This window comes from Leucoraja erinacea, chromosome 1, assembly GCF_028641065.1.
Source record: "Leucoraja erinacea ecotype New England chromosome 1, Leri_hhj_1, whole genome shotgun sequence".
Lineage (NCBI taxonomy): Eukaryota > Metazoa > Chordata > Chondrichthyes > Rajiformes > Rajidae > Leucoraja > Leucoraja erinaceus.
In genome coordinates this window covers 48,271,337-48,287,185 of record NC_073377.1, presented here as the reverse complement: position 1 = coordinate 48,287,185, position 15,849 = coordinate 48,271,337, and the positions used below count along the sequence as shown (strand labels likewise).

General features: G+C 44.0%; 1 protein-coding gene across 2 annotated transcripts in view; it reads left to right on the top strand.

Moving 5' to 3' along the window:
• Positions 1–2,113: 2,113 nt before the first annotated feature.
• Positions 2,114–15,849, top strand: part of LOC129696296 (ADP-ribosylation factor-like protein 15) — a 284,855-nt gene continuing 271,119 nt past the window's right edge. Inside the window, exon 1 of one of the 2 annotated variants that reach the window (XM_055634077.1) lies at positions 2,114–2,353. Coding sequence is in view for 1 of the 2 variants with exons in the window: in XM_055634094.1 (XP_055490069.1) it covers positions 2,342–2,353 (12 nt within the window). In the remaining variant the exon portion in view is untranslated. The remainder of the gene's footprint in view (positions 2,354–15,849) is intronic. The other variant, XM_055634094.1, reaches the window with a different exon arrangement.

The following is a 15,849-nucleotide window of genomic DNA, read 5'->3' as shown; positions in this document are numbered from 1 at the left end:
TCCGCTGGTAGGCCGCGAGAACGGGTCGAAATTGCAGCCCGGAGAAAAGCTGCCTCTCCCACCAGGTAGGGACCCTGAAAAGCAGCAAACACCATCATCAAGTTCGCTGACGACACCACTGTTGTGGGATGTATCACTGATGGGGACGAGTCAGAGTATAGAAGAGAGATCAACCGACTGACCAAATGGTGCCAGCACAATAACCTGGCCCTCAACACCAGCAAAACCAAGGAACTGATTGTGGACTTTGGAAGGGGTAGGATGGGGACCCACAGTCCCATTTATATCAACGGGTTGATGGTGGAAAGGGTCAAGAGCTTCAAATTCCTGGGCATGCACTTCTCTGAAGATCTCTCCTGGTCCGAGAACACTGATGCAATTATAAAGAAAGCACATCAGCGCCTCTACTTCCTGAGAAGATTACCGAGAGTCGGTCTGTCATGGAGGACTCTCTCTAACTTCTACAGGTGCACAGTAGAGAGCATGCTGACCGGTTGCATCGTTGCTTGGTTCGGCAACATGAGTGCCCAGGAGCAGAAAAGACTACAAAAAGTAGTAAACACTGCCCAGTACATCAGCGGCTCTGACCTCCCTACCATCGAGTGGATTTATCGCAGTCGCTGCCTCAAAAAGGCTGGCAGCATCATCAAGAACCCACACCATCCTGGCCACATACTCATCTCCCCACTACCTTCAGGTAGAAGATAGAGGAATCTGAAGACTGCAACGTGCAGGTTCAGGAATAGCTACTTCCCCACAGCCATCAGGCTATTAAACTCAACACATACAAAACTCTGAACATTCATAGCCCATTATCTGTTTATTTGCACTTTGTCTGTTTATTTATTCATGTGTGTATATATTTATATAATGGTATATGGACACACTGATCTGTTCTGTATTCATGCCTACTATACCCTGTTGCGCTGAAGCAAAGCAAGAATTCCATTGTCCTATCTGGGACACATGACATTAAACTCTCTTGATTCTTAATACTGTGCCACCCAATAGATGTTATAGTGTCATGTAACATTGCTGATCATGTTTTCAAAATTTCTGATAGTCTGCTACATGCAGCATAATTTACCCCTTAAAATGTGGCTTATTTTTCCAAGAAAAAAAAGATTCACAATGAGGAGCAGGAAATTATTTTGAAACATAACCCACTACCAAACTGAAATGGTCATTGTGCAAATACTGGAGATTCAAACGTCCATTAAATTAGGTTTTTAATCCTTCTCTCTACTTGTTTTTACTGCCTTAAAACTTAACCTCATTCCTCTACCTTTAAAGATACAATTACAAGCCTTTTGAAGAACAGCTCTCAAACTGTTTCAGTTCCATTTTCTTGTTGTGCGTGTTGTGTTTTTCCTTGGTTACAGATTGTGATGTATAACCCTAATCTAGTGCAGCATTCAAGCGCCACCCACCCAAATGAGGTAACACGATTATATGCTTACAAAAACAAAAGATGCCAGAAATACACAGCAAGTCATGCAACTTTTATGAAGGGAAAACTCAAATATTTCAACTCCATGGCTGCTTTAAAATTGTAATCTCTTTTAGAAAAGGTAGTCAAGGGATTATATCAAATGCCACGGTACCAAAAAACATATAACGCTGTCTAGAGTAATCTGAAAACATGATTGGTTCAGATGAAGGGTCTTCAACTTGAAACGGAAGAAGGGTCTCGACCTGAAACGTCACATATTCCTTTTAATCCAGAGATGCACTCTGTCTCGCTGAGTTACTCCAGCATTTTGTGTCCATCTTCGTTTTAAACCAGCATCTGCGGTTCCTTCCTACACGTTAACCATATTTCTCTTTCTACAGATACTACCCGACCTGCTGAGTGTTTCATGGTCATAAAATGAGATATTTCCTGTTTTATTTCATATTTCTAATGAGAATTTATAAACACGTCTTCAGCTGCACGTCTCCTGCCTGGCATTATAAGCACCACCCCGAGGCACGAAAGGAACATCGCTAAACCGGCTCCCTGCCACTCCCCCAGCTCCGGGAACTTCACCGACCTGCGGGGTTTGCACCCACTTCCGGGCGTTGGTGAAAAACAGCAGGCTCACGCTGTCATCTGCTGACCGCTTTACGTAACGAGGGAGTGTCTTTGGAAGGGGTAATTTTAACATTGCATCCACTAAGGAATAAAGTACAGTCGAGAAAATAAGTGGCGCCTGTGCACAAGTGAGAGACCCGGTGCACCTCCCGTCTCACTCAGGACATGTGAGCAAAACTGTGCGTGCACCATAATTCACACATCAAGCACACAAACAAAGGAAACAGAAACAGTCTTGACTTTGAAGACGGAGCCTCCAATCACCACATGGATTTTCTGGTATGTGTCCTTTTCCTTTAAAGATTGAGCAATCTGTCATCAGTCCGTCAGTCTTTGGTGACGCTTTTGTGCAGCCCGACTGAACGGCTGTGTGAACTGCACTAAGTTGAGTGACTTGAATAAATCATTTTGTCTGTAAATCAATTTTGGTCATTTACCAAATAATGGGTGTTTTAATTGCGACTAGTTTTACTGTAATGAGTTTTACTGACGATTTAGAGCTACCCTTGAATTGAGATTTCTTCAGAACCGCGGTTTCAGTGCTTTAACATACGTCTTGCCCCAGTGATCTCAACTACTGTTGCAGGGTAAACGATTGAGGATCGTAAACGTCAGACCGCTTCACATTTTCAACTTGCAATTAATTACGTGCCGTAAGATCACCATAAGATCTGTGCTTTGATTTAAAAAAAAATATTGAATCACCACTGCATTGTTTTGATCATTATTATTAAAACGATCTTTTAACCATATAACAATTACAGCACGGAAACAGGCCATCTCGACCTTTATAGTCCGTGCCGAACACATATTCTCCCCTAGTCCCATATACCTGCGCTCAGACCATAACCCTCCATTCCCTTCCCATCCATATAACTATCCAATTTATTTTTAAATGATAAAAACGAACCTGCCTCCACCACCTTCACTGGAAGCTCATTCCACACAGCTACCACTCTCTGAGTAAAGAAGCTCCCCCTCATGTTACCACTAAACTTCAGTCCCTTAATTCTCAAGTCATGTCCCCTTGTTTGAATCTTCCCTACTCTCAGTGGGAAAAACTTTTCCACGTCAACTCTGTCTATCCCTCTCATCATTTAAAAAAACTCTATCAATTTTAACATTACATCCCAACTTCTATACTCAATGCTCTGATTTATAAAGGCCAGCACACCAAAAGCTTTCTTTACCACCCTATCTACATGAGATTCCACTTTCAGGGAACTGTGCACAGTTATTCCCAGATCCCTCCTTCACCTACATTCTTCAATTCCCTACCATTTACCATGTACGTCCTATTTTGATTTGTCCTGCCAAGATGTAGCACCTCACACTTATCAGCATTAAACTCCATCTGCCATCTTTCAGCCCACTCTTCCAACTTTTGGTGAAACAGGACATCTTTAAGCACTACGATGAAAACTAGACATCTTTAAGCACTATGAAAGTTCCCTTTTTTTTTAACTTGACATGATGTTATGTGCAGTTTTTCTGAATTGTAAGCTGAATTGAACAATAGAACTTTAAACAAAATAAACATGACGTTGATTCAAAAAGCTTCTTAAATTTGCTTTGAACTAAAATGTATAATGGAACAGAAGGGTGGTGCTTCAGTATTTGTTCTTGGTGGATTTGAACATACATGATTGCGTTGCTCAGGTGTTCATGGGGATCATAAGATAATAATATCAAATAAGTGAAAGTTTAAACCAATTTAATCAAGTTACCATTTAATAAAGGCAAAGATTGAAGGAAATGCTGCCAGCTCTCAATACTAATGAAAAGTATATTTGTTGCAAAAATGACAGTAACTTCTACAATTGCTTGTTTTGGAAGATTTTTGTAGACCAACTATTCTGAGACTTCTTAAAAGGTGAACAAAAGTAAAAATTCATGGGGGTAAAAACGCGGCCTCTTAAAATATCTCCAAATGTCTATGCATTTTGTGAACTCTTCATTTAGTTTAGAGATACAACATGGCAACAGGCCCTTTGGCCCAACGAGTCCACACCAACCAACCAACGATCATCTGTTCACACTCGTTCCGCATTATCCCGTTTTCTCATCCACTCCCTACACATTAAGGGTAATTTAATTTAGAGGCCAATTAGTCTACAAACCCACCCGTCTTTGTGATGTAGGGGAAACCTGAGAACCCAGAGGAGACCCACGTGGTCACAGGGAGAACATGTAATCTCCACACAGACAGCATCTAAGGTCAGGACCAAACCCAGGTCTCTGCTGCTGTGAGGCAGCAATTCTACCAGCTGCACCACTGTGCCACCCTCATTGGACTTCATCAGTCAGGATATTGACTTCACTTATAGAAGATTGGACGTTATGTTACTGTTGCATAAGATGTTGGTCTGTAGAGAAGTTGGGTGTTGCAGAGAAAAGATAAGAGAGTGAAGCTAAGACCAGGATCAGAGCGGATCCTTCAATGTGTTAATTAATGGAGAAACAAAGAACTGCAGATGCTAGTTAATTCACAAAAGGACAAAGTGCTGGAGTTACTCAGCGTGCCAGGCAGCATCTCTGGAGAACATTGATACATCACATTTCAGGTTGAGACCCTTCTTCAAACTAAATCAGTTTGAAGAAGGGTCTTGATCCAAAATAACACCTATCCATGTTCTCCAGAGATGGTGCCTGGCCTGCTGAGTTACTCCAGTACTTTGTGTTAAATAATGGAGTTGGTTTGAGGGCTTGCAAGGCCCACTGTCGCATTTATTTCATATGTTCTTATGAATCTCTTTAAAATGTTGTCCCTGCACAGAACTAAAAAGGCCACAACTGAGTAACAATTAACCTACACAATTACAGTCAGTCTCTCATTAACTACATTCAACAGGCTAAATGTCAGTTTGCAGTTTCAACGTTGGCACTTAGTAGATTTTGACAAGTTCAGTTGCACAACATGTTGCTTCCACAATCCAGCTATCAGTGTGTTCATCTGGTTCCATTTATCTATCGAATTGCAGTATAACATTTACAGCTATAGCCTTTCTTTAAGTGCCTCTGTTACAACATCTGCCATCCATCAATTATTTCTACACGACCACCTCTTCATCTGCTGCAACCTAAAATATTTTTTGAGAAATGGTGTCAGATTTTAATTGTAGGCTGTCGCTACCCTGTTCAAACTCTTCACCCATTGCTGCTTCACAAACATTAATCACTTTTGTGATTAATCCCAAAAGTTCCCCACCATTTTGCAGAACATGATAGACATTGCCCAGTCCATCACAGGCACTGACCTCCCATGATTTAAAGGATCTACAGTCAGAGCTGCCTCGAAAAAGCAGCCAATATCAAAGCTGCACACCCACCCTGACCATGCTTTCATCTCGCTACTACCAAAAGGAAGAACGTACAGAAGCTTGAAAACCATGAACACCAGGTTCTTCCCAGCAACCATCAGGCTCTTGAACACAGCACAACACCAAGGGCCTGCTGCCTGTGTAAGGATCCGTCACCTTCCACCTCACTATTCGGGAACGGGGGTCCCCTCCACCATAAATGAGGCTCGCACCAGGGTCTCTTCCACCTCAGCATACAAAAAATAATCCTCCGTCAGTTTCGCCACTCCCAACGTGACCCCACTACTCGCCACATCTTCCCATCTCCCCCATATTGCCTTCCGCACCATCATCCACTATAGACTTCTTCTTCTAGGTTGCTACATGGCAGATCTTTGATTTCGTTTCAACTAATAATAACCAAGTCTGGCTCAGATACCTAGTATTCTGTCCTGGTTCCTCCATGGCCATTAATGTTTGGGGAGTCTACACCCCCGGGGCATGAACATCGATTAGTTATAGTATTTATTTCCTCAGTGTGTTTTGCATGAATGGACCTGTAAAGCTGCAGCAAGTAACAATATCATTGTTCCTTTGCCAGTCCATATGACAATGCAACATTCTTGACTCGGTTTAAGATGCAATTTCCTGGTCAAATATTAGTACTTAAGTTTACAATCTCAACACTCACTATATTTTTGGCCAATGGTTTTATCTGCACAATTTTTCCATTTTAATGGTCCTGTAAAGAACCTTAATGCACTAAATAGCAAAATTATTGTTATCCTGTATAAGCTAGATTTGATGGATAATACATCATTATTTATGCTGGTTAGAAACATAGAAAATAGGTGCAGGAGTAGGCCATTCGGCCCTTCGAGCCTGCACCGCCATTCGATATGATCATGGCTGATCATCCAACTCAGTATCCCATCCCTCCCTTCTCTCCATACCCCCTGATCCCTTTAGCCACAAGAGCCACACCTAACTCCCTCTTAAAATTAGCCAATGAACTGGCCTCAACTACCTTCTGTGGCAGAGAATTCCACAGATTCACCACTCTCTTTGTAAAAAATGATTTTCTCATCTCAGTCATAAAAGATTTCCCTCTTATCCTTAAACTGTGACCCCTAGTTCTGGACTTCCCCAACATTGGGAATAATCTTCCTGCATCTAGCCTGTCCAACCCCTTAAGAATTTTGTAAGTTTCTATAAGATCCCCCCCTAATTCTTCTAAATTCTAGCGAGTACAAGCCGAGTCTATCCCGTCTTTCTTCATATGAAAGTCCTGACATCCCAGGAATCAGTCTGGTGAACCTTCTCTGTACTCCCTCTATGGCAAGAATGTATTTCCTCAGATTAGGAGACCAAAACTGTACGCAATACTCCAGGTGTGGTCTCACCAAGACCCTGTATAACTGCAGTAGAACATCCCTGCTCTTATACTCAAATCTTTTTGCTATGAATCTATTGTTATTGGCTATTGGCTTTGAGGTTCCAGTTAATGAGATGTCAGCCTAGGAGCTATTGGCTTTGAGGTTCCAGTTAGTGTTCTGTAGTGTTCAAGAGCCTGATGGTTGCTTGGAAGAAGCTGTTATTGAACCTAGTGGTCAGTTATCGAGTACCCTCTTCCCAATGTTACTAATGAAATTAGGTCATGATACCTCCTATGGATCCCTTTGATGGCTAGGAGCTCAGTAGGTGTGATGGACCGGGCAATGTCTACCACTCTCCATAGTTGGTTTCATTCTTGGGCATTCCAGTTGCTGAAACAGGCTTCCAGTTGATCTGAAACAGAGGTTGGGATAGTGAATCTCCTCAACCTAAGGAAGCAGAGGAATTGAGATGTTTCATCAATATTAGATCTTCAAAGATGTACTGAAACTGTATTTTTCTATTGTTTGATGAAGAAATTTACCCTGGATAGAATAATCGGCGCCTGAATCTCCTCAAGATTGTTGTTCTTCAATCTTGAAGGGGTCATGTTAAGCAGTGAAATTAAAGATAGCATTTGAGCTATGTCTGACTCCACAGGCATTGATGATGTCCAGCTATTATGGGAAAGGTGTTTGGGGGATGCAATTGGTGTTTGTTGACCACAGTGAGCAACTCCTCATGGGCTAGCCAAACATTTGCCACTGGTTGATGGTTTTTGAGGCAGATTGTAGACCGCATTCATGATGATGGAGGTGAATTCACAAGGGAGGTAGAAGGGATGGCACTTCACTGCTAGACTTCCAGGTATGGGGAATAGGTATTGGACAAGACCACTTCATCTGAGCACCGCAGTAGGTTTACCATGAGGCAGGTGCCACTGCCTCTCCCTTTTCCCAATGACACTGTCTGGTCCATGCGATTCATCAAGAAACCTTCGAGCTGGGGGTCTGAGACTAAATAGGTGGGGGTGAGTCATGTCCCTGTGAAACAGAGCATTCCCTGCTCCTTTGGTAAAGCAATCTTGCCCATATTCTCAATCTTGCCCATGTTCTCAATCTCATTTTCCCAGGGACTGTACATTTGTACATTGGCCAATGGGATGGTGTGTGTGAGTTGGGGGGCTGGGGGGGGGGGGGGGGGGGGGGGGGGGGGCCAAACATCTGGGGGGGTAGAGTAGGCACTGGGTATGGGGAATAGGTATCCCATCTGAGCACCGCAGTGCTTCATTCTTTTCCACTTGAAACAAAACAACGAGCTTGTTTGTGGGGGTGAGTCACGTAATGAAAGCAATCTTGTTTTCGCCAGTTCTCAATCTCATTTTCCCAGGGACCATGTGTACTCGGGATTGTGTGAGTTGGGGATCCCAGTAGGGAACATAGTTTGTGGCCGTAATGCCTCCCGGCTAGAAGGAGGCGGCCACAGTGGCAGAGACCTGAGTTCGGTCCTGACTTTGGGCGCTTGTCTGTACAGAGTTTATACGTTCTCCTCGTGACCAGCGTGGGTTTTTTCCGGGATCTCTGGTTTCCTCCCACACTGCAAAGACGTACAGGTTTGTAGGTTAATTGGCTTGGTATAATTGTAAATTGTCCCTTGTGTGTGTAGGATAGTGTAAGTGTGCCAGGATCGCTGGTCCTAAGGGCCTGATTCCAAGCTGTACCTCTAAACTAAATTGAAACTAACAAACCCCCCCACCCCCACCAGAACTTTGAACATAGAAAAGTACAACAAAGTACAAGCCTTTGGCTTACAATGTCTATGCTGAACATGCTGTGAAGCTAAACTAATCTCAATTTATGCTTATAAAGATAGCCTCTGATTATGTTCTTCCCCCACGTGGAAACATTTTTCTCTACTTCCACACTATCAAAACCCTATGAAATGTTATAGATCACTCCTCGGCTACCTTTTCTCCAAAGAAAGAGACCCTGTCTAACAAGACACTGGGATTAGACGGATAGTTTATAACATTCCTAATGTAGGACTGTTAAGATTTTGGCTTTAAATGCTTGGGAATGATTACTGTGATGCCCTATTTGCCCTCACGTTCTAAAAAGGATACTTTTGAGTTTGTTCCATTATTGCTGGCTAGGCCTTTGTTAGTGCTTTGCATAGGACCTCCTCACTTTGTTATCATGAGGGGTACCAATAGTCTGACAAATGATTAGAAAACATGCAGCCAGATAAGAGTTGGGCTTGGCATCATGTTTGGCACAGATATTGTGAGCCAAAAGATCTGTTCCTGTGCTATAATGTTCTCTGTTCTATGTTAAATTTGGGGAGACCTGGGAGATTAATCTATCCTCATATGTCTTGGGTAGTCCTGCACCTCCATTTACTGAACAACATTCCCTCATTTCATGTTTTGCTCTATGGTTAAAACTAGGAAAAATATTAATTGGAAACCTTGTCCATCCCCATGGCTCCACATATGGATGATCACTTTGGTTTCTGAGGGACCTTATTCTTTCTCTAGTTACTCTTTTTCCCTTAATAGAATTAGAATCTGTTTGGGTTCTCCTTAATTTTATTTGCCAGTTATCTCATGCCTCCTTTTTATCCTGCTATTGAGCTGCTTTCCTTCTTGCGTATGCACCTCAATCCCCTATACTCCTCCAGGGATACACTTGAAACCAGCTGCCCATACCTGACCACTGTTGCTTTCTTTTTACCTCACCAGAACCTCAATTTCTCTCATCATCCTGGGTTCCTTATTCCTACCTGCCTTGCCCTCATTCTAACAGAAATATACATAACTTGAACTCTCACTTATCACACATAAGGGACAGAAGTTTAGGGGTAACATGAGGGGGAACTTCTTTACTCAGAGAGTGGTAGCTGTGTGGAATGAGCTTCCAGTTGAAGTGGTGGAGGCAGGTTCGATTTTATCATTTAAAAATAAATTGGAAAGGTATATGGATGGGAAAGGAATGGAGGGTTATGGTCTGAGTGCAGGTAGATGGGACTAGGGGAAAATAAGTGTTCGGCACGGACTTGTAGGGCCGAGATGGCTTGTTTCCGTGCTGTAATTGTTATATGGTTAAATGGTTATAAAAGCATCCCAGTTTCTGGACCTTTGCCAGTTCCTGACTCATACCATCCATGTTGGCCTAGACCCAGTCTGTCCCCCTAAATAATGAGTCTCCTATCTCCATAACCCTATCTGTCCTTGCCCTATTATGCTGCGCATCAGAGCTAGATAAGGTAGCACAGACCTGACTGCTGTTCTCATCTGGTCTTTTATGTATTGTCATCTCTTCTGCTTTCGTCCTCTACTTTGCATATGACCTCCTCACTTTAACTCCTACCTCCAACAATCTCATTCTCCCCAGCGATCCTAAGGTTATAAATATGTAACTCAAGATTCAAGAGAGTTTATTGTCATGTGTCCCAGATAGGACAATGAAATTCTTGCTTTGCTTCAGCACAACAGAATATAGTATGCATAAATAAATACAGAACAGATCAGTGTGACCATTACTATTGAACATACAGTGGCTTGCAAAAGTATTCATACCCCTTGAACTTTTCCACATTTTGTCACGTTACAACTACAAACGTAAATGTATTTTATTGGGATTTGATGTGATAGACCAACACAAAATGGTGCATAATTGTGGTGGAAGGAAAATGATACATGATTTTCAAATTTTTTTACAAATAAAAAACTGAAAAGTGTGGCATGCAAAAATATTCAGCCCCACTGAGTCAATACTTTGTAGAACCACCTTTCGCTACAATTACAGCTGCAAGTCTTTTGGGGTATGTCTCTACCAGCTTTGCACATCTAGAGACTGAAATGTTTGCCCATTCTTCTTTGCAAAATATCTCAAGCTCAGTCAGATTGGATGGAGAGTGTCTGTGCTCAGCAATTTTCACGTCTTGCAAGAGATTCTCAATTGGATTTAGGTCTGGACTTTGACTGGGCCATTCTAACACATGAATATGCTTTGATCTAAACCATTCCGTTGTAGTTCTGGCTGTATGTTTAGGGTTGTTGTCCTGCTGGAAGGTGAACCTCCGCCCCAGTCTCAAGTCTTTTGCAGACTCTAACAGGTTTTCGTCCAAGATTCCCTGTATTTGGCTCCATCCATCTGCCCATCAACCCTGACCAGCTTCCCTGTCCCTGCTGAAGAAAAGCATCCCCACAGCATGATGCTGCCACCACCATGTTTCACAGTGGGGATGGTGTGTTCAGGGTGATGTGCAGTGTTAGTTTTCCGCCACACATAGCGTTTTGCATTTAGGCCAAAAACTTCAATTTTGGTCTCATCTGACCAGAGCACCTTCCTCCACATGTTTGCTGTGGCTTGTGGCAAACTGCAAATGGGATTTCTTATGGGTTTTTTTCAACAATGGCTTTCTTCTTGCCACTCTTCCATAAAGGCCCGATTTGTGGAGTGCACGACTAATAGTTGGCCTGTAGACAGATTCTCCCACCTGAGCTGTGGATCTCTGCAGCTCCTCCAGAGTTACCATGGGCCTCTTGGCTGCTTCTCTGACCAATGCTCTCCTTGCCCGGCCCGTCAGTTTAGGTGGACGGCCATGTCTTGGTAGGTTTGCAGTTGTGCCATACTCTTTCCATTTTCGGATGATGGATTGAACAGTGCTCCGTGAGATGTTCAAAGCTTGGAAATTTTTTTATAACCTAACCCTGCTTTAAACTTTTCCACAACTTTATCCCTGACCTGTCTGGCGTGTTCCTTGGGCTTCATGATGCTATTTGTTCACTAATGTTCTCTAACAAACCTCTGAGGCCTTCGCAGAACAGCTGTATTGATACTGAGATTAGATTACACACAAGTGGACTCTATTTACTAATTAGGTGACTTCTGAAGGCAATTGGTTGCACTGGATTTTATTTAGGGGTATCAGAGTAAAAGGGGCTGAATACTTTTGCACGCCATACTTTTCAGTTTTTTATTTGTAAATTCATAAATAATCAGATAAAGTGCAATGGGCTATTAATGTTCAGAGTTTTGTTTGAGTTGAGTTTACTAGTCTGATGGCTGTGGGGAAGTAGCTATTCCTGAGAAGGGTCTGAAGAAGGGTTTCTGCCCGAAACGTTGCCTATCTCCTTTGCTCCATAGATGCTGCTGCACCCGCTGAGTTTCTCCAGCATTTTTGTGTGTCTAGCTATTCCTGAACCTGGACGTTGCAGATTTCAGGCTCCTGTACCTTCTACCTGAAGGTAGCAGGGAGATGAGTGTGTGGCCAGGCTGGTGTGGATCCTTGATGATGCTGGCAACCTTTTTGAGGCAGCGACTGCGATAGATCCCCTCAATGGTAGGGAGGACAGAGCCGATGATGGACTAAGCAGTGTGTACGACTTTTTGCAGTCTTTTCCGCTCCTGGGCGCTCAAGTTGCCGAACCAAGTCACGATGCAACCAGTCAGCATGCTCTCTACTGTGCAGGTGTAGAAGTTCGAGAGAGTCCTCCTTGACATACCGACTCTCCGTAATCTTCTCAGGAAGTAGAGGCGCTGATGTGCTTTCTTTATGATTTCATCAGTGTTCTCGGACCAGGAGAGATCTTCAGAGATGTGCACGCCCTGGAATTTGAAGCTCTTGACCCTTTCCAGCATCGACCCATTGATATATATGGGACTGTGGGTCCCCATCCTACCCCTTCCAAAGTCCACAATCAATTCCTTGGTTTTGCTGGTGTTGAGAGCCAGGTTATTGTGCTGGCACCATTTGGTCAAATGGTCAATCTCACTTCTATACTCTGACTCATCTCCATCAGTGATACGTCCCACAACAGTGGTGTTGTCAGCGAACTTGATGATGGAGTTCACACTATGACCGGCTACGCAGTCATGAGTATAGAGTGAGTACAGCAGGGGGCTGAGCACACAGCCTTGAGGTGTTCCCGTGCTGATTGTTATCAAGGATGACATATTTCCACCAATACGGACAGACTGTGGTTTGCGAATGAGGAAGTCGAGGATCCAATTGCAGAGGGATGCGCAGAGACCCAGTTCTGAGAGTTTGGAAACCAGCTTGGAGGGAATGATTGTATTAAATGCCGAGCTGTAGTCAATGAATAACAGCTTGACATATGAGTTTTTGTTGTCCAAGTGGTCCAGAGCGGAGTGGAGAGCCAGCGAGATCGCATCCACCGTTGATCTGTTGTGGCGGTAAGCAAACTGCTGTGGGTCCAGGTTTTTGTCGAGGTATGAGTTGATTTGTGCCATGATCAACCTCTCAAAGCACTTCATCACCATTGACGTCGTGCCACTGGTCGATAGTCATTGAGGCACTTCACCTTGCTCTTCAGACCTCAGAAGTGAGAGGTTTAAATGTCTGTAAAAACTCCAGCCTATTGGTCCGCACAGGTTTTTAGAACACGCCCGGGTATGAGGTCAGGAGCTACAGCTGGACCTACTTCCCACTGGTGTCCTCATGGACATTGGACGTTTCCCTGACTTCTAATTTCCTTTATGAGGTGCATACCAGTGCTCCAACTGCCATCTTAACTGTACTAATATCAAGGAAGAGTTGCACAAAAATAACAGACCTTGTCATCATCCTCCACTCAGCCTCTTGGCCAAAGCTCCAGTACTTGCCCTTGTCAAAACACTGCACCTTAACACCCAGCCTCTCCCAGCACAGAGGAGACCCAAGAGCTGCTCCATCTTGTCGCCCCTGTACATTTGCAGTTTTCAGCATTCTTATGGATTCACATGTGGAAAAGATACTGAGATACCTAGAACAATACATTAACTTGAGGTAATGTTTTTTGAAAGAAAATTCTAGTTTTGACCACAGATTTGGGCAGGGCAAGGAAAATGATTAATGTTAATGGTTGGTATATATAAAGCAGGTTGAATCTCATTTTGAAGACCAGCATTATTTTTCATGACCCTTGGTATTTTCCAAATAGGAACTATCCAACATTGTGGGACCTTTTATTATGCAGGTGAATTAATTGGAGCTATATCAATTGGCATCATTGCTGTTGGCTGTTTTGTCAGATACAGTTATGGAGTAGAATGTGCATCCTGTTTTAATCTGATACCCTCTGCTCCCTTATTTTTAAATACATATGTAATAGAAAATTAAAGCACTAATTGAAATGGAAAAGATTGATTCCCAAAGTGACAGTCGAGAAGTTTAACCCTGAGACTGAAATCTATTGATCTGGATATTTAGATTTGGAATGTGCTCGCACATGTCGTGACACTTCTTCAGACTGAAGAAGGCTCAACAACCCAAAACGTCACCAATTCCGTCTCTCCATAGATGCTACCTCACCCGCTGAATTTCTCCAGCATTTTTTGTCTACCTTCGATTTTTCCAACATTTGCAGTTCTTTCTTAAACAGTGAACCGGTGGGCGGCGCGACTCTGGTCAGCCGGTGGGCGGCGCGACTCTGGTCAGCAGCGGCCTCTGCAGTCTGTCCGCGTTTTATTATTTTCTGTCTGTGTTTTAATGTAGTTTTTGTTCTTTTTTGTTGGGGTGTGTGTGTGGGGGGCTGGGGGTGGGGGGAAACTTTTTAAATCTCTCCCTGCACTGGAGACCCGACCTTTTCTCGTCGGGTTTCCGTTGTCGTTGGGGCCGCAACTAGGAGCGGCCTCCAACAGGAAGAAGCCGGGGACTCTGGTGCTACGACTCACCGTCGCCGTCGCAGGGCTGGCCGAGTCCAGAGCGGGTGGAGCGGTGGAGGAGCGCTGCTGCTGCTGCTGCTGCTACCGGAGAGTCGGAGGCTCCAACGGCAGGTCTGTGGACGGCGGCACCGGGAGCCCGCGGCTCCCTGGAGGGAGACCGCTTTTCAGGGCTCTCGCAACGGCGACTTCCCCCGCCCGAGTTGCGGGGTTGAAGAGCTCCTGGAGCGGGGCCTACATCACTGCCCCGCGCGGCTTGGAATGGCCGCGGGACTCTGCGAGCGCACGCCGGGGGCTCCAACATCAAGACCAGGTGTGCGACCTCGCACCACCCGGCGTGGCTTTAATGGCCGCGGGACAATCGCCATCGCCAGCCGGGGGCTTTGACTTTGACTCTGACATCGGGGGGGGGGGAGAGTGCAGTGGAGAGATAAGTTTATTTGGCCTTCCATCACAGCGATGTGATGGATGTTTATGTAAATTATGTTGCGTCTTGGGTCTATGTGTTTGTAATGTATGGCTGCAGAAACGGCATTTCGTTTGGACCTCAAGGGGTCCAAATGACAATTAAATGTATCTTGTATCTTGTATCTTGTAACCTAACATTGACCACTGCAGTGTACCACTCAACACAGGCCTACAACTAGAAAAACAACTCTCGGCAACTACCGTACCCTTTGACTCCTCCCTCAAAGCCAATTTTGAATCCAATTGGCGAGCTCATCTTGGATTCCATGTGATCTAACCTCTAGTCTAGACTACTAAGCGACAGTAGTCAAAGGCCTTACTAGACTCCATATCGTCAATACCCACTGCCCTGCCCTCATCAGTCCTCTTGGTGACCTCTTTTTAAAAAAAAAGTTATTAATGAGATGATTTTCCATACACAAAACCATGCTGACTACCTCTAATGCGCCCCTGCCAATCCTGCAGCTTGTTAGAGCTTGTTAGAGCTGCTGCCTCAAAATGCCAGAGACCCGGGTTCAATCCTAACCTTGGGTGTTCTCTGTTTGGAGTTGCATGTTCTCCCTTTAACCTTTTGGGTTTCTTCTCAGTGCTCTGGTTTCCTCCCACATCCCAAAGACGTGCGGGTTACGTTAATTGGCCTCCATGATTGACCCTTGTGTGTAGGGAGTGGATGAGAAAATGCATCAACATATAACTAGTGTGAATGATGGTGAGAATGGACTCAGTGGGCTAAAGGGCCTCTATTCATGCTGTACCACTAAAGTAAGAATCCCCTCCAACAATTTTCCCACTGTTGATATCAAGGTCACTGACAAGTGATTCTCTAGCGTGCTAAATATCCTTCTTAAATAATTATAATGTAAATATCTCTGTGAGGTCCTCCGGTCTTGGTTAGGCTTTGGGGATTTATCCACCTTAATTCGCTTAAAGACTGCCAACACCTCCTCTATGGTAATTTCTATTTGGT